The 18,556-nt window shown below is 48.2% G+C and overlaps 1 protein-coding gene and 2 non-coding genes across 3 annotated transcripts; 2 read left to right on the forward strand and 1 right to left on the reverse strand.

Annotated features, from left to right (window-relative positions):
• Positions 1 to 1,890: 1,890 nt before the first annotated feature.
• Positions 1,891 to 1,964, reverse strand: TRNAI-UAU (transfer RNA isoleucine (anticodon UAU)). The gene has a single exon. It is a non-coding gene; the product is annotated as a tRNA-Ile (tRNA).
• Positions 1,965 to 4,686: 2,722 nt separating this feature from the next.
• Positions 4,687 to 4,759, forward strand: TRNAF-AAA (transfer RNA phenylalanine (anticodon AAA)). Its single transcript has one exon. It is a non-coding gene; the product is annotated as a tRNA-Phe (tRNA).
• A 5,856-nt stretch (positions 4,760 to 10,615) lies between these two features.
• On the forward strand, positions 10,616 to 13,886 carry INAFM2 (InaF motif containing 2). The gene has a single exon (XM_074365899.1). It carries the CDS (start codon positions 11,229 to 11,231, stop codon positions 11,691 to 11,693), a length of 465 nt encoding a protein of 154 aa, XP_074222000.1. The 5' UTR covers positions 10,616 to 11,228; the 3' UTR covers positions 11,694 to 13,886.
• Positions 13,887 to 18,556: the final 4,670 nt, after the last annotated feature.

Below are 18,556 nucleotides of genomic sequence, written 5' to 3' on the forward strand. Positions count from 1 at the left end.
GTCTGGGAAATTGGCTCCTGGGCTGAGCTGAGTAGAGGGCACCTCAGACAGTCCGCCAATCTCACCTCCCCCCACCTCCAGGGGGAAGAGGGTGGAAGGGTGAGGATGCCCCCTGCTGGGCGTACTGGAAAGCACATGCCTCCTGGGGAAAGGCCGGGAATCCGGGGAAAGGCGGGGAATCCTGGGAAAGCAGATCCTCAGGGAAGCCACAGTGGGTCTGTCAGTTGTGAACTGTGGAGATGAGGAGGCTGGAGAGTTTGGCACGTACGAGCTTTGGGTCACAGAAGGCAGTGAGAATTACACGCAACGCGGTGCTGGAGCCCCAGAGGCAGGTCTCGAAATCACTTGCTCACTTGGCAGCTTTTTGTGGGGACCTCATGCTTTTTGGTTTCTCAGACTGTTTGTCAGAGAAGTTTAGTGGTGGAAGGTGAACTCAGATCTTCAGGGGACTCAGTTACCAGCCAAGCAAGAGTCAGATTAGGTAGGTTTCTTACCTGATGCCAAGACGTGTCTGATGAAGCAGTGGGGTTCAGGAGTCTGGAGGCCTGTTGTGCATCTTCAGCCAATGGCTAGTTTACTTTTAGAATGAAGAAGGCTCAGATGTTGCATCCTCAAGGTTCTGTTTCCTAGTCTGGCACAGGGAGCCAGACTGGGCTCACTGCTTTATAAGCCCAGGCGCTTACTAGCTGGTTTATCTGGTGATGCTTAACTTTCCTGTGCCTCAACTTTCTCACCTATAAAATGGGGATAATTATGCCTCATAGGACATTATAAGAAATAATATAATGGAGGTAAAGTACTCAATACATTATAGTAACTTATGGTGAAAAAGAATATGAAAATGAATATATGTTCATGTATGACTGAAGCATTATGCTGTACACCAGAAACTGACACTTTGTAAACTGACTACACTTAAGTAAAAAATATATATATATAATATATATACAGTACTTAATACAGTGCTTGCATGTGAGCTCAATAGTGTTGTTATTGTTGTTGTTGTTATTATCATTATTACTTGTTAGCAGACACTGAAAGGAGAAATGCAGTTTCTTATTACTTCTTCCTCAGTATATATTGCAATTTTTTCCACAAGAATCTTCACTGACTTGCTCTTTGGATTTTTTTTTTAGCAGTTTGTGTGGATCAGGGGCTGGACCCACCTTCCCAAGGGAGGCTGAGTTAGGGGTGCTCCTGGTTGTAGACTTGAAGCAGGCTGAACTCATGAAGTCATGAGCACAAGGGCTCACATCATGGACAAACACCTCCCACCACCTTCACACCATTACAGCCCCCGCAGCTGATGAGGCGGGTGTGAGAGTGAGGACCAGGAGCTGTCCATGAGTCTGGCTGTATGTCTAGCTGTGGCTCTGGATGCAGCCACCCTCTGCACACTGAGAGCTAAGTGTGAATGGAGGCAGGGACAAGGCTGGTGGCAGGTGCTGAGGTTCTAACTCCTTAGGTTGGAAGGACAGGCAATCAGGAGTTCTCTGCAGAAGCCCAGGAGGAAATCCGTTGCCTGTTCTCCCATGTCAGCCCCTCCTAGAATCACAGAAGGAACCATCTGGGACTTAGAAACAGAAAAGAATCAGTCCCATGTGTGTTTCCCTTTGAAGTGTCATTTTGTATTAAACTTACCTGTAGGCGAAGCTGCGAGAACACTGGATCCCTTCTCAAGAGGCCCAGATTTTCACTTGTATTGTTTGTTTTATGAGGGGGAGGTAATTAGGTTTCTTCATTGACTTCTGCTTGAGGAGGTGCTGGGAATTGAACCCCTGACCTCTTGTATACTGAGCACGTGCTCTACCACTTGAACTATATCCTTCCCCCAGAATTTTTTTTTGGTGGCAGAGGTAATTAGGTTTATTTATTTAATTATATTTTTAATGGAGGTACTGGGAATTGAACCTAGGACCTCGTGCATATAAAGCATGTGCTCTACCACTTGAGCTATACCCTCCCCTAAGAAGCCCAGATTTTAGTCTCAACCGGAGCAAAGGTTTGCTATGAGAGCTTGGCAAGTTACCTGAGCTCTCTGATCTGTTAAGCTTTTGATCATTTCCAAGATTCCTTCTGGCTCTAAAAATCTCTTTCCAATCAGAAAGGCCAAACTTGTCACTTTCCTCTGAAAGGTGACAAACCTAAAGATGAGCGTTGAAGATGGCAGGAAAAGGATTGGCTCCTTCCCCTACAGGATGTCCTTGGGTACATTACTCCTTCCATTTTTCTGTCTATGAAACGGACCTGTTTTCATAAGTGTGATGGAAATAAGTTAGGTGATGTCCTTCTCCAGGTGGGCATGGAGCATTGCACATGAGGAATGCCCTCAGAACTGATTGATTGCTTCCATCCTTCTTGCTATCCTGGTCCACCTTTTCACCAGGACCTGGGCAAAGACACAATGAACAAGCCCCTCAACTTCGTGAATCCAGTGAGGACAGGGAATGTATTGGGAAATACAGGTTCCCAAAACATGCTAACCTGCTAACACAACAGCCTGAACCTCACAAGGTAAAATGAACAGGGCTTAACTGAGATCCGGGCTTGGCTCCAAGTCACCGACTGTACAAGGACAGAGTGGGGAAGTAGCGGCTTAGCAGAAGCATGTGTGAATAAAACTGAGGGGTTTTGCTGACAGCCAGCTCCATATGAGTCAAACGAAAAGGCTGCCAAAAAAGCGGACAGACTCTTAGGCTGCTGAATTAAAGTCGAGTACTGAGCCCAGTGATTCTCCATCTTGATGTCAATCAGAATTGCCTGAGAAGCTCTAGTAACACTGCACATTCCTTGTTGCACCTGGACCCTCTGAATCAGGACCTGGGATGGGTGGGTGGGGAGAGGGGAAGAAGTGAGGAGTTCGGATTTCTAAAGAGCTTCAACCTTGGTTCCAATGTGCAGCCATAGCTCTAGAACCAAGGAAGACTTAGTCCGATTCTCATTCTTGGCATGTCAGACCACATCTAATGTACTCAGGGACTTCAGTCTAGTGGGCTTTATTGTGGAGAAATGCACAAGCTGGAGGACATTTGGTTGAGGGTGGCCAGGATGTAGTATACACCTGACACTCTGTGAGGACTGGTACAGGGAACCCCAGCATAGAAGACAGAGGTGGCTGGGAGGTCCACCTTCAAATAGATGAGACTTCACCTGGTTCCCAAAGGTTGGAATCTTAGGTGACTTAGATGACTGTCTTGGGTCAAGTTTCTCATGAAACATTATGAAACTTGCTTGCAGAAAGTTTATCGGAAAGTGCTTTCAGAAACAATACAACCCATCTGAGAGAGTGAAAGAATCAAGACTGAGTAGAAGAAGAAATTAATCAAGGATGCAGTCACAACAAAGGACGCCTCCATGGGGAGCCCGAGGGGATTGTGGTGATCCTTCAGAGCTGGCCCCAGCTGAGGCAAGAGGGCTGGACCTTTGAATCCCCCTCATTGACCAGGCAGATTATCCCTCATAAAGTTAGGCAAGACAGCTCCCTTTCGCAGCTGAAGGCAATGCCCAGGGAGAGACTCAGCTGTGAGCCATCAGCAGCCAATGCTCCTGGTAACGTGAGGATAAGCTTCTTGGTCCCAGAGGCAGGATATGGGTAGTACCTCTCCCCACCGCTTTGCTTGGAACTGTTTGCATCATATGGTAAGCACACTCTGCCTGGGAATAGCTCCTCCAGAATTCTGGTGATTGCTTTCTCTGGGAAAGTAAGTAGAATGAACTATAACCCCTACTACTGCAGCTTGCCTTGGTGTCACACTGATATTCAGCCCCACCCCCCCGCCACATTATCAATTCTAAATTCTCTTTTCCTTCAGCTTGTACCTCTCCTAGACTGGGTGGCTTACCTGGTGGGGTGACTCAGGTCCTCATTCTCAAGGAATCTGAGCTCCTAACCTCCATGCTCTTCTGAAACCATGCTGCCAAATTTGTCCACTTACTATTAAAACTGTGCAAGGGAGTACCAAGAGACACCCTAGAGGATCACCTGGGTGCCAAACAAAATCTTCTCTGACCCCATTATGCAGCAGCAGCCCTATCCCTTTCCAAGGATCAGGTTCTGGTACCCCCGTCAGGAGGTGACTTCTTTTTTTTGCCTGCTGGTCTCCTTTTGGACAAGGAGTCCAAAAGGCTGGAAGCGGCCACACTTAAAGTTTATGGGATTCTTGTTCTGTGCCCTGGTAGAAGTGTTCCACCTCTGGGAGCCAGATTCTCTAAACCCAGAGATCCCAGAACTGTAGGAATAGGAACCACAAATTCCCCCAAAAGAATCACTGGAAGTGATGGTAAGTGGGATTATTCCTACTTCATCCCTTTGTTTCCTGGGCCTCTGTATCCTACCTGCTGAGCCACAGCACTGCATTATAGTTATTGAATAGGGTACATACTTCATCCTGGAGCATGGTGTCCCATCATCTCTAAAATGGTGCTTCAGCAGCACCTTTGAAAGGCTGTTCTTAAACTCTGTCAGCGCTATTCACCATTGGGTAGCAAAGTATGTGACAGGCCCAGAATATTCTATAACCATGTGCCCAATCTTTTGCTGTAAAGTAGGACTCTTAGTCTGATATAATGTTATGTGAGGTCCCATGTCAGAGACTCAAACACTCTTTAAGCCCTCAGAGAGTGGTGCTGGTTGAGGCCTTTAGCAGGGAAGAGAAAGCCATATCCAGAATACATGCCGATTAGAGGGGAGGGTATAGCTCAGTGGTAAAGCATATGCTTAAAATGCACAAGGTCCTGGGTTCAATCCCCAGCACCTCCATAATAAGTAAATAAAAATAAATACCACCCCCCCAAAAAAGACCAATACATGTTTATTCAAGTCAAGATGAATCATCAGCCCTTCCAGATTAGAAGAGGTGCAGTGCAGTCAACTCATTACCAAGCAGCTTCATTGGCCATCGTTGCTGGCAATGTTGATTTGGCAGCAAGAATGACAAGGTCAGCCTTGGTGAGTAGGAGCCCATTCTACTGGGCCCACCCCTGCCACCATAAACAATATACCTATGTGTAGCTTCCATCTATGCCAAATGGCCGCTTTATTCATGCCTCCATCGTGCCAGCACACGTGTTTGATGATAGAGGCTGGCCAATGTCAGCTAGCCTAGTCATTCTATCTACTTGGTCATTTAGTCTCTCCTCCATGGTGGATGTTTTCTGGTGGGCATTAATATGCAATGTATAGATCTTTACACTTTGTGTTCACTCCCATAGATACATCCACATGCCTCTTCTTGTTCCCAATTTTTCATTATTTCTCTTCCTAGGACTCAAACCAAGTCATCAAGCCATTTGCTATAGGCTTATGGACTCACCTCTAGGCTCTTAGCTGTCATGTACTCAGAAATGTTGCTTCTTTTTTATTATCTCCTTAAGAACGCCATGAGCCTGTACATATTTTGATTTAGGGCCACTCTACGAGGCAGCCACGATGATGATTCAGGTCTCCAGATATCAATGTCAACTCAGACACTGCATGACCTTAAAATGTTTGGCTATTCCGCTTCCCCCACTGTACCATTACCCAAGTAAATGGTCCCTTTTGGGGAAGGAGTAGAAAAGTCATGACTGTATTGCCATAGTATTACAGCAACCTTCCTCCTGGGGACCCAACCTCTCCGTCAGTCAAAAGGTTCTGGATTGAGTGGGTCTGGAAAGCAGACAAGGCATTATGACATTTTATCGGAGCAACCGCCATCAACCACCTGGTCTCTCATTCTTGATTCCTTTTCCTTCTACAGCTCAGCAATTCTGTGTGTGGTCTGCAGATCCCTGGGGGTCCCTGAGATCATTTCAGGTGTTTCACAAGGTCAGAATATTTTCATAATAATAGTAAGATGTTATTTATCTTTTTAACGGTGTTGATATTTGCACTGATTTTGCAAAAGCAATATTGGATAAAATTTTTGGCACCTTTACAAACCAAGGCAGTGGCAATAAACTGTTCTGGTAGTTCATTGTGAAAAAAAGAAAGGAGAAAGAGAGAAAGAGAGAAAGAGAGAAAGAGAGAAAGAGAGAAAGAGAGAAAGAAAGAAAGAAAGAAAGAAAGAAAGAAAGAAAGAAAGAAAGAAAGAAAGAAAGAAAGAAAAAGAAAGGAAGGAAGGAAGAAAGAAAAAGAAAGGAAGGAAGGAAGGAAGGGAGAAAGAGTTTCACTTAAGAATGTCCTTAATGAAGCAATGAAATTTGTTAATCTTTTTTAAATCATGATCCTTAAATACATGTCTTTTTAAATATTCTCTGTAATTAAATGGAAAGTAATGTACTACACACAGAAATATAATGGTTCTTTTGAGGAAAAACACTTACGTGATCAAATTATGAGCTAAACTAGCCACTTTTTTCATGGAACACCATATTCACTTGAAAAAATAACTGACAGATAAACTGTGGTTATTCAGACTTGGTTATCTGGCAGATCTTTTCTCAAATTCAAACCAAGTAAGCCTGTAACTCTGAGGAAAACAACTGATAGCTTTTGCTTCCAATGATACAATTTGAGCTTTCAAATGAAAATTAGAATTTAGGAAACTTGTATGCACTATCTATCATGAGCTTGACAGATTCCCAATACTTAAAAAACTTTTTCTAATGATACTAACAAATATGATTTTCAGTATTGTATAATGAATTATATCAATATTTGAAAGATCTATATAATTCAATGAACCAATATTTTCTAAATGACTGAAGGATGTTACAAAACCACGCATGGGAAGAAGAGTCATTCAGAAAGCAAAGTAGATCAACAGACTTTAATGTGATTGAGTACAAAAAGTTCACTGATGTAGTTCCATAGTCTACATTACAACTGCCATTTAAGAAAATATTGCTAGTTAAGTTTTGGTGTAATATTAAAGAAAAATACCTCAAATTAGCTGGAAAGGCTATTAAAATGCTCCTCTCTTTTCCAACTACATATCAGCATGAGGTCGGATTTTCTTCACATATTTTAACCAAAAACAACATATTGCCAACCAAAGCAGATGTGAGAATCCAGCTGTTGTCTATACAGGCACATTTAAGAGACTGGCAAAAATGTAAAAAAGGTACTCTGTGCACTAACTTTTTAAATAAAGTCTAGTAAATTCTCATAACAATAAGCTATTTATATTAGCATACAATGGGATAATTATTTAAGTGAACAGATAAATATTTTACAAATTTCTCAGTCTTATTTCTAACATGGCTGAGACTAATAGATATAACCCACAGAAACAAAAGCTCTCTGGAGGTATCAGTTTTCAAGGGTGTAAAGTGATCTTGAGAACCACTGATAGAGGCTGAGCAGCACCCAGGGATGCTACACTCGGATGCTACACAATATTACCATCTGCATAGTTCTACTTCAGGACCCCCACTGCCACTCCAACTTGCTGCTTATTGCCATAGTTGTGCCAATCTCTAACTTCTATTTTTTCCCCAGTCCTATCATTCCCATTGCTATTAGGGAGCCAGTTCTGCTTTGGCCTCTTGCTGTCAGCCCTGGCCTACAGAGGACAGCCCAAACTGAGCTTCTCATCAATGGATTCCTCTTTGCTTTGACAACCAGAGTATCCTCTGGGCCTTCCTGCAGAACTTACGTGGGTTTCTGGCCTTCTGTAGAATATGCACTAGAGCGTGCCCATTTCTCTGAGCTTTTTGAACCCTCCTCCACCTTCTGCCGTGGTAGTTCTGGCATTTCCATTTCCTTGGTGAGCCATTGCCTTTCTCCTGTCTCCTAGGATCCTTGTCAAGATATTAAGTCCTGTTTCACAGGGAGTGCTCCCATATCAATAAACTCCCCCTCATTCAACTTAATATTCAGCTCCTCCTCGATCCAGCCTATACATCCTCCCTGGCTTCTGCCAGTATGTAACTGGCTACTTCTGCAACTCCTTGGGGACAGAGCCCTCTTCCTTCCCTAGCGGGCCTTGGCACATCTGGCTGGGTTTTGTTGCAACTTGGCACTATTTATTGGTCATGTAGGCCAAGAGAGAGATGCAGCTTCCTTTGGTGCCTGAGAGCAATTCCCAGGGACAGTGGCAGCTGTGAGCCAACAGCAGCCAACACTCCCAGCAGCTAGAAGAATGTGTTCATCCTGAGGGTGATGTGGGTGGTACCCCAGCATCTGCTCCAGAGGCAAAGTTCAGCTCTGCCTATGAGGCTGAGTAGAGCAGGGATCAGAATCTGATGCCCTAGAGTCAGAAAGACTCAGGTTTGAATTCTATCTAGCTATGTGACCTTGGGCAAGTTCTTGAAATTTTTTTGAGGCAATTTCATCTCTAAAGTGAAGAGAAATAGTAACTACCTGGTAATTGTTGTGAGACAAATGAGGCAAGAATGTAAGTGCTTAGTATGGTGCCTGGTGCATAATAAAGGTGTGGATGTTACTGCTGTTAGAATTGGTCAGAACTTTTCCAAAGCCTGAAAAGGCTGCCTTAGGGAGTAGACAGTAACACCAACATGGAGGGTCTTTTAGCTGACGCTGGAGAGTGTTCCATGAGGATGTTGTAGGGGAGGTTCTAAAGTCCATGAGGGTATTCACAAAAAGAATCTTTTGGGCCCATTCTGTCCCCAAGCTGCCTAGATTCTCTGTTCTGACTCTGAGTCCAGGAGAGGCACTTAGAGAAGCATATTCACTTTCAGGCCACTAGGGGGCCATTTAGTTGCCTGCAACAGGAATACACTAATGGTTTCTTAATGGCTCAGGCACCAGGGAGATCAGGCTCGATTATATCTGAAAGCATTTTGAGTTCCTAGGGTAAAAGACACTATATAAATACAGATAATAAATAAGTCTTATTGATGACAGGTTAAAAAATCTGGCACTGCTTAGTTTAGAGAAGAATAGGTTGAAAGGAATTGAATAAGGGCTTCAAGTATATATATTCTTTAGTACAAAAAAGAGTGGCATGCTGTTTTCCTGCTCCACTGGGAACCAAGAAGGGAGAAAGAAGTTTAATGTACAACAGAAGAAATTCAGAGTGCATTCAAGGAAGTGTTTGGAAGTAGGCTTTGGGCTGGTCTCGCCTGGAATCTTAAAGAATAATTCACCTTGGTATATAGCTGGTATGCTCGGTCCTGCCGGGAGGGCCAGAGAGCAAGGGAGAGAAGAGAGTCCAATATCCAGAGACACTTCAGGGATTTTGACTTAATAGGCCGCCCTGCTAGATGGGCTCTGGCCAATCTGGGATCAAGATGGGAAGAAGTTGTCGTCTTTTCCCTATCAGTCTGCAGAAGGCAAATAAGCACTCCAAACTTTCAATGTCTTTAAAATTTCTCAGAAAGTAAAACCGTGGTCTGTTCTGGAAGTAAGCATCCAGTTGGCCATTGCTAGTCATAGACTCACACCTGAGCCTCATGAATGAGAGTCAGGGGCTGGGTTCTGAGCTTGCAGATCCAGCAACTGATCAGCACACTCAGCTCTGGCAGCCACCTGGCTTCTGTGCAGCTGAGGTGGCAGGGCAGCAGTGTTGGGGTGGGGCTTCTTCATAGGTACGGTGTCTGGAAGCTAAGGGTCCCTGTGGAGAAGGAAGACAAGTAGAAAAGGCAGAGAGGGTCCTGCCCCACAGAGTCTGAAGCCAAGAGTCAAGAGGTGGGATTTACCCACAGAACTCCATCAGATCCTAGTCCTCTCCCCACCCCCAACATTTGCAGGCACAGTCTCCCACATCCATTGAGATACCCGGGTGGTCCACACACTCAGCTCTGGGAACACAGGAAGTCGAACTCAAGGAGGAGGGAACCAGAAATTCTAGAAAGCCTTATAGAGAGGTAATGGGGAGGAGAGAAAACAGAAGAGAGGAGGGTGGAAGGAGGGAGAAATCACAGGGGAAAGCAGCTGCTTAGAGTCCGAGCTTGCGAGGGGTCATCAGCACCTAAACAAGGCAGGATAAGCCTCACATGGGAAGGGTCAGAGGGGAACAACCGTTCAGGCTCTGAAGCCGAGAGAGGATGGGAGAAGGGAAAAGCTCCTGGAGCCGCTCCACCGGTTCAATGCAGCCTCTTGAATCCGAATCAAGCCCAAACCCAGGAGTCTGAATCCCCCAAATCGGGACCTGGAACCTGTTGCCAACTTCAGGACTAAGGTGGGAGGCGAGTCTGGAGAACCTGCTCAGCACATGTACTGTCCTAAAAGCTCCGGAAGCACCTGGTCTGGGCAGCCTGACTCGGGGCTCTAAGGGGACAGGGAATCAGGAGAGCAGAGAAGCCTAGGCGGGGAGGCGGGGAGGCGGGGAGGCGGGGGGGGGGGGGGGGAGGTGCGGATGCGGTGAACGGTGGGGAAGGGGCACGACCAGCTGTGACTACAGTGCACGCTCCAGGCTCCTTGGCTGCATACGCCAGACGGACGTAAGCCAGGCTCTCTAGGTGTAAAGGGGTCTGGAAGACCCGCCCGGAGGGTACGTGGAGCGGGGCGCGAGCCGATTACACCAACACGAAATCATCCCTACTTCTGGGGGTAAACTGAGGCCTGGGAGCGGAAGCCGCTGCTGCTATACCACCTGTCACTTCGGACAGAGAGGGCATAGAGGGGAGGTGCTAGAGTTGACAGCTCCGCGCTCGGACCGCCCCTCCCCGTCCCCCTTCCAGTTCCGCACTCCGCCCCAAACGCCGCCGTTCCCCTTTTAAAGAAGCGCCCCGGGCTCCCACTCTAGCCGCGCCAGCCCGCGCGGGGCTGCGGCGACGTTGCCCTTTTAAGAGCCAGCCTCCGTTAACTCTCTCTTTACGGGGAGTCCCGGAGGGGCTTACGGCGCCAGCCCGCAGCCCGCCTCCTCCTCGCGCGGCACTTCCGGACCCCGGCGTCGCCCTTTTAAGAGGCAGCCCCAAGCAGCTCTCTCCCCCGCCCCTTGTTGCTGGCGCGCGAGGCGGGGGAGCCCGGCTGGAGCGGAGCGCGCTGTCCGCGAGGCCACAGGAGACCGAGCAGCCGGCGGCCGGGCAGGCGGCGGCGGCGGCGGCGGCGGATGGGGACGCGGAGCCGGGCGGCTGTGGCGGCTGTGGCTGTGGCGGCGGCGGGGAAGCAGCTGACGGGTCGGCGGCGGCGGCGGCGCTGGCGGCGGTGACTGGTCCAGGCCCCGGCGGCAGCTGCAGCGACGCGGTGGCGGGCTGCGGGCTGGCGGCGTGAGGAGCGGCGGCGGAGCGTGGAGCGGCGGGGAACCGAGGGCGCCGGGCCGCCCCTTGTTCTGTCCTCGCAGGCCGCCAGGCCCCCTCCAGCCGGGGCCGTGGAGCACCGGGGCAAAGGCCGGGGTCCCCCCATGAAGGAGCGCGACGCGGCCCCGGCCGAGCGGGGCAAGCCGGCCACCTACACCGGGGACAAGAAGGCGAAGATGGCGGCCAAGACCAACAAGAAGTGGGTCCGGCTCGCCACCGTGTTCGCCTACGTGCTCTCCGTGTCGCTGGCCGCCATCGTGCTCGCCGTCTACTACAGCCTCATCTGGCAGCCGGTGGGCGCCGGGACCTCGGGGGGAGCCGCGGGCCCGCCCCCCAGCGGCTCCAACGCCACTGGCCCGTCCGGGACTTCGGGGGCGGTGGCAGCGGCGGGACCCAACACTACGGGGTCGTCCCGCCGCGAGGCGCCGCGCGACGCGCCCCCACTGCAGGCGGCGCGGCCCGTGCTTCCGGAGCCCTCTGCCGACAGCCCCCTGGCCGGGCCGCTGGAGCAGCCGCAGGGGGCCGAGGAGGACGAGGAGGAAGCAGCGGCGGCGCCCAGGAGTCGTTGAACCCCTCCGAGCCACGGGCGGCCGGAAACCATCCTCCCCAAGCCCGGAGGCAGGACTTTGCAGCCGGACCAGGCGGGAAGCCCGCAGGAGTGACCCCCACGGGAGTGAAAGCCTCCCTTCCCTCGACGATCGCGGCTCGCCCCAGGGGCGAGGGGCCTGCAGCCCGATCTTCAGCCAACAGACCACGATTCTCCGGGGGCTGCTCTCGGGTTTTGGTCTTCCCAGGACCGTGCTGCACCAGGGCCCTGAGCCATAAGGGGGAGGGGGGAGGGGTGGGGAGATCCCAGCGCCGCACCCTTCTGCGCCGCTTGCTCTTCTGTATCCTGTGTGCAGGGGTGACTCGAGCTTTCCCCCAAGACTCAGGAGGAGGGAGCTGTAGGGGCTCTTCTTTAATAAGCCGAAGAAGCTCTCGCAAGGAGGAGGGCACCAAAAGTAGTGGAGCTCAGGTATGTCAACCTAGTTGCAGTGGCCACAGATGCATTTAATTTATAGATCCCTGTATATAGTTGTTGACATATGCACTAGAAGCTATAATTACATAGAACTACATGTATCCTCCCACACGCTGGGTAGCTACTGACTGATGGGGGTCAAGCAGGGGCTATTTGCTGGCCCCCAAGTGCAACTAGCCAGAAGGACACAAACACGTTTTCATTACTCACTCTTTCCCCTTTTCCCCCTCCTATTTGAGAGAGATAGGTTTATGACACAAAAGAGTATAATTATTCCTAGACTTGTTGAAAGAACAATGGAAAATCTTTGGAGAAGTAGAAGCAGTTTAAGGAGGGTGGGAGATGTACTGATCGCCTACTCTTCCCACCCTAGTGCCCCCACCTAAGAGGCTTCCTGTTGCAGCCTAAGTATCTGGATATGGGCCAGGGAAGAAGGAAGGGAAAGAGCAATGTCTCTTTCTTCAATCTTTGGCCTTCTCCTCAGAGTTTTTAGGAAGAGCAAACCTTTTGTAAGTACAGTGGCTCGCAAGTGTTTTATCTTTTTTTCAATATTTTTTTTTCTTCTCTTCAAGATCTTGTCCTGTCCCAGTAATCACCTTCACATTCCCTCTTCCCTGAGCCTATAGTGACAGCGTAGCCCTGTGATTAGGATGAAATCTGTTGTGAAACTAGAGCTTTGAGCACGTCCTCTGGTTTTGAGTTGTCGTAGAACCTGAAAGGCTGAAATGTAGGCTTCAAACTCAGGATTGTGTTTTGATAGACAGATAAGAGACCAGCCATGAGAAGGTTAAATCTTCTTGTCTTTACCTCTCCTAATAAACCTTACGTATATGCAGCCTATAACTTTATTGAGATGAGAAACGTCAAGAGAAATGACATGTGCATACCCAGCTCTGGGGCACCAAGAATTATACATCCTCAATTTGGATTCCATTTCCTTCCACCGCTTGCTTTTAGGCAGTTGAGTGTGGGTAGTGACAAGATATCAAAACCCTTAGTGTTTCCTTTTTGGGAAATGAGGCACTTTAAAAACAACAACAGAAACTTATCCACCTGAGTCCTGAAACAATTTGTCTCTCCAGTTTTCTGGCTTCCACTCTAGTTAACCCTGATCCAAGTTTACAGGACAACAGCCTTGCTTTAAGCCATGTCCTGTTGTGGGCAAGATAATAGCAGCTGAGCTGTCATAGCCTAGGGGCAGGCTGGTAGCACCCCCAAGGTGTCTTGGCTGGAGATTTCTAAGCAGCTGACTTGACTGGTTATTAGGAAGCCTCTGAGGCCTTTTAAAATTTTTGGTGAGGGCTTGGGAGAAGAAACATAAAATGCCACTTTATAACTTCAATAATAGCCTGTAATTTATATTTATTGTGTGGATTTTTAGTCCTATATTTTAATAATTTGTAAATTGATCTCTTATTTCAAGAATCCTTTGAACTTGCAGGAGAACATCTGGGAGTCCAGTCCCCTGTCCCCACCCTGACCCCTGCATTCTGGACTGTTTAATCCACTTTGAGATGGATCAAAGAGTCTAGAGAGACCACTCGTGGGTCCAGCTGCTGGCCTCCTGACTCTCTAAAGCCTTCACTGGAATTGGGACATTAGCTCCAGCTCTAGCTGTGAGCCTGACCAGAGACATTATTTATAATTCAGCCATTTAAGATATACCTGTACTCAAAAAGTCCTGTATATTTTTTAAAAGTTTTATTTTTCAGGTGAACAAAAATACATTCTAAGAACTCTGCGTCAGCCTGTGTAAGTTGATTGCTTCTCTTTTCATGCTTCTTGGGGAAGGAGTAGAGGTTGGAAGAGGCAGTGGTCTGAGGTGTGGTGGATAGGTGGTGATGAATAGGTGTAGGAGGAGAAAGCGGTTGCTCTCGTGTTCCCTGTGCCTGGTGGTTTAACCAAATTGATTAGTGAAGGGTGGCAGGAATCCATCTTCGTCAGGAAGCAATCACGGGGTCGGAAGAACAGTGATATCTGGTTCGGCTACCTTTTGCCAACCTTAACAAGGTTGAAAAAATTCTGCTTTTAAAGGACTCGGAGCAGATGCCTGCCTTGCTGAGGAAGCCAAGGGACCCGTAAGCACGCATATTAAGAATTATTATAAACATCGAGCTGTCTGAGGGCTCAGCTGAGGTGAGGATCAGCGCCTGATAGCATCACTGTTCTCACCTTTAAACCGCTGGCCCCTAGAAAGCTCAAGAATACTGGGGGGAGACCAATGGATGCACCTGCAGTGGTCAGACTTGGTCTACAATGAAGGAGGCCAGAGAGCCACAGGGCTCAGAAAAGGTGTAGGTTGCTTTGAAGGTGAGGCTTTTTCTTCCTTAGAGCAAACAGTAAAAGACATGTGGGTGAAAAGCACAAATATAAGGGATTAGTTGTGCTGCAAAATACACGGCAAGCGATTGAGTTCAGCTCATTATTGGACAATGCTGCCCAGTGCGAAGCGGAGTGAGAAGCCAGTGTCGGTGGGGCCCCCTGAGGCCGGCACTTCTTCGGAGCTGATGGGGGGTGGCTGCTGTGCTTTTACATCACCTTGTAGTCTGCAGGGGAGCATGGAAAAAGTCCGCCCTTCTTTTATTTCCCTCTTGAGCCTGCACAATGGCTTTCTGTGAGAGGGCTTGGTAAGGCAGAGCAGAAGGGGAGTGAAAGAAGTTTCCAAGGTTTTTGGAGTCAGCCCCTCCTTTCCATAGACAGTGATATGTGGCTTGTGCAGTTGTACACGGCTTCACACGTTGGGCACATACAGCAGCCTGTGCAGTGGGAGCCTGCTGGCTGATGCAAGGGACGCTGTTCTAGCAGAACAGGGCCCTGTGGCGGGGAGCCGTGGTCAGAATAGCTTTATTTTCAAGGGTTAGAAATGAGCTGCAAAATTGTCCGTCAGGTTTCGAGCCAGGAAAGAGTGATCTGGGCAAAGGGGGATTACTTTCCTTGAAATGTTTTGCACGCGGGACTACCAGGATCATTTCTCAGTGCTTGCTTCTATTAAATGTGACTGTGTGTTTATCCCCCGACAGCCTGAGTTTGAAGAGATAATCCTCTTTTGAAAGTGAGGTTTTGGAGAGTGAGGGGTGAGGAGTTTGCTAAGCCTTTTTGACTGGACTTGTGTGGGTATCATTTCTTTTCCCCATTGTGCTGAGGTGCAAAGAAGTATTTCTCTGAAGTTTCCAACATGAGAAATATTTTTCTTCCTAACAGCTCTAGATTTCTCCACGGTATGAGACCACAGCTTTGGAATTTTTTCTGTCTACCTTGTTTTTCAGTTTTCACTAGGGAATCCTAAGATAATGTGTTCTTTCGTTGAGTATTTATATCCTGTTTTGAAATGCTGAGTGGAGAGCATCTACTTGTTTCTACGTGTTTCTTTAAGGGGAACTGAAAGGTCAGGTCCTGAGCTTTAGGGCTGCCACAGCTATTTAAGAGGGGTAATCATTGTCGTCCCCTTCCTGTCCACAGAGAATGGAGGTATTTCTGGAATTGCAATGCGGTAACAAAAGGGCCACAGCTGTACTTCTTGTTGGTCTCCCTCAGTGGAGGGAGGGACCATGTGGCCTCCCTCATTTCCCAGGACCAGCACTAAGCTCAGTGCCTGGCACCCAGGAGCAGGTGCTCAAGCTTGCTGATCATCTGGTTGATCACTGTGTTGGATAGAATCGGCCTTAGTGTCATTGTTGTGTCACTGTCATGATCCGCTTGTGTACCCACATCCATAGCCCATCATCAGGTTCAGAGGAGTGGATTGCTAGATCACAGCTGCACTGGCCATTCTGGCAGCAGTTTCTTTATTATCAAGCTAAGGGACTTTGGCTTGACCTGCCTGTTCTTGCCGGGTGCCAGGAGTCCACAGCTGTATTCCATGTGGTGCTTAACGGAGGCAACACAGAATATGTGACCCATTCATTGTCTCCTTTGTCCTGGCCCTGTGGCCGAATGTCAAGCTATAAAAATATCTGACTTGTCGACAGTTTTTTGGTCACATGTGTTTTACTCGCTGACATAGCCTGCGGGGTTTCTGCTGCCAGAAAACCTGTGTTGTGCTCTTGGTTCCCTTCAGTAGCTAATTTAAAAAATACAAAAACAAAATCTTTTTTATAACCACACACCCAGACTCAACCAGGCTCTCCATCCTTAGTGCAGAAACAGCCATGACTCCCAGGAACACTCTATGCACGTGAGCCACCTGGTCAATTAGGAACACCTGAGCCAAACTAGCTTCCTTGTGCCCCATTCAATTCTATAAACATTTGTTAAGCTACTACTATGGGACAGAAAATTACCATAACATTCTTGCTTTTAAGGAATTTACAGCCGCACCGACAAGAATTTATCCTTGTTACTTCTCTGTTTCCCTAATTACAGTAATCTGTTTTTGCAATAGCTTGTCAGTTAATCAGCAATAAGATTCTAACTTTCCTTAGAATATTTTCCATAAAGCACCACCATTATTTCAAGAACTATTTATTTATTGCCTCCAATGTGCTAAGTTAGCCTCAGAAGTCCCCAAACCAACTCTTCCAAAAAAGCAGTTATGCTGGTTACCAAGGATTTCCTTTTAACTCTACCTTTCTCTGCTACCTCTGTTCAGAGGATGAGTTGGTCTCCTCCCACTCAGTCCTGGGGGCCACCTGTCCCTTCAGCTCCCTGCAAGTAATGTGGCCAGTGTTGAGTTGCAGCAGCCAGTCTCTGAGCTGTAGGCAGCTCACAGTATTACGAGGACCTGAGCTGGGGAGGCAGTGTGATCTCAGGACCCCTGAACTGGAAGACAAGCAGCCTACAAACCCAGTGATGGCCTTTGTTTATTGCCCTTGACCCATCAACTCTCTTTACTCCTAACCAAATAGGAATCCATTAGAGCAAATGGAGCTCATAGATGTGGTAGGGCTCAGAGATCTTAGGAATAGAAGTATAGTGTCTTCACATGAGGTTATTAATATATTTTTAGGAGAATGTCTGTCCCTTTGGGCAAAAATGATGCATGGAAAGAAATGTGAAGGGGCAAGTAGTAGACATGACATCAGTGCCCAGACCATCAGCGTCAGCATCACCTGGGAACTTGTTAGAAATGCCATGGCTTAGGCCCCATCCCGGACCAACTGAATGAGGAATTCAGGAGGGGGAGCTCCGCGTTGTGTTAACTAGGCTTCTAGGTGATTCTCTGCACTAGCCCAGCCTTTTTCTCTGATTCAGTAACTTGGGGTTAGGGTATTTCTGTTTGGACAGATGGTTATCCAAGGTGACTTTTGACCCTCTTTCTTGGTTGAAGCCAGCTGCCCTGCTGGGGGAAGAGGAAACACTGTGTCCCTAGAGTTTAAAAAGGGAAAAAGCCTTCATTGTTGGTTATTTTTGAAGGTTGTAGGAGAGCTTGTTGTGGAGAGCTTGTTAAGAAAGAGGCGGGCCTGAAAGGGTCCTCCCTCCCCCTCCCACAAAGGTACTGGTGTGTTTGCCTCACCTCCTGCCTTGGAGCCTGCTGCTCCTCGAGCCAGTCCTTAAAAGGAGCAGTGGGTGCCACATTTGTTCTTTCTGGTGCCAGGTCTGCGCTATTTCACTTCCCCGGCGTCAAGTGGATGCTTAATGAGAGGCCGTGACGTAGGCCGGCAGACTTGTTGAGAGAAAGCAGCCTCGCTCTGTGCTTTATGTGGGCTTCTCTCACTGCCTTCCCAGCCTCCCCCTCAGGGAGGCTATGGTCACCCTGTGCCAGTCCTTCCTCAGAAGCCCTGGTAGCCCTCCCCCAGGAAGTGTTGCTTGTGGGGTCTGTAGACACTGATAAATGACTCAAGAGGCAGAAGTGAAGCGGTGCGTTTAGTTTCTCCTATTCCCTTGGGCGCCCTGCCCGGCTACTTAGTCCCCCAAATAAGAAGATATAGCCAAGTTGGGATTTTTGCCATTTCCTTTGTTCCTGAGATGGGGGTTGCAGTTCCATCTTTTCCTGTTATTCTTGTCCCTGAGGCTAGGGTTTGGGGCTGGAGCTGACTGCTGGATCAGATCTTCCAAACTTAGGCCTTGTCAGACAGCTGGGGATCCTCTGCTTCCAGGGACCCTCAATTACCTGTCCCTTGACCATAAGAAAATAGTCATGCTGCTCCCTTGAGTGATACAACTTTGGGAGGCATGGAGCAAACGCCACAAGGGAGTTTGTTTCTGGGGAGTGAGTTCATGAGATTGCTACTGATGTAAACAAAAAAAAGAGGAAATGCTCTGAGCTGCAAGAGCCAGTGTGCAAAGTCAGGGGGAAATGCTTAGGACATCCTTGTGATCCAGTGTGTGGAAGAGGTCAAAGAACATTCCCTGTAAGAGCAGGGTCACTTCGTGATGCTTTTAACTCAACTAGACTCCCCCAGGGGATTAAAAGCTGCTCACTGTCCTGGAAAGCTGGGTAACCTTTACAACCATCCCTTATTTCCCCGAGAG

Source organism: Camelus bactrianus, chromosome 6 (genome assembly GCF_048773025.1).
Source record: "Camelus bactrianus isolate YW-2024 breed Bactrian camel chromosome 6, ASM4877302v1, whole genome shotgun sequence".
Taxonomy (NCBI): domain Eukaryota; kingdom Metazoa; phylum Chordata; class Mammalia; order Artiodactyla; family Camelidae; genus Camelus; species Camelus bactrianus.

Bases quoted from the DNA above. Each gene is read 5' to 3' on its own strand.
- INAFM2 (XM_074365899.1), top strand. From the start codon at position 11,229: ATGAAGGAGCGCGACGCGGCCCCGGCCGAGCGGGGCAAGCCGGCCACC.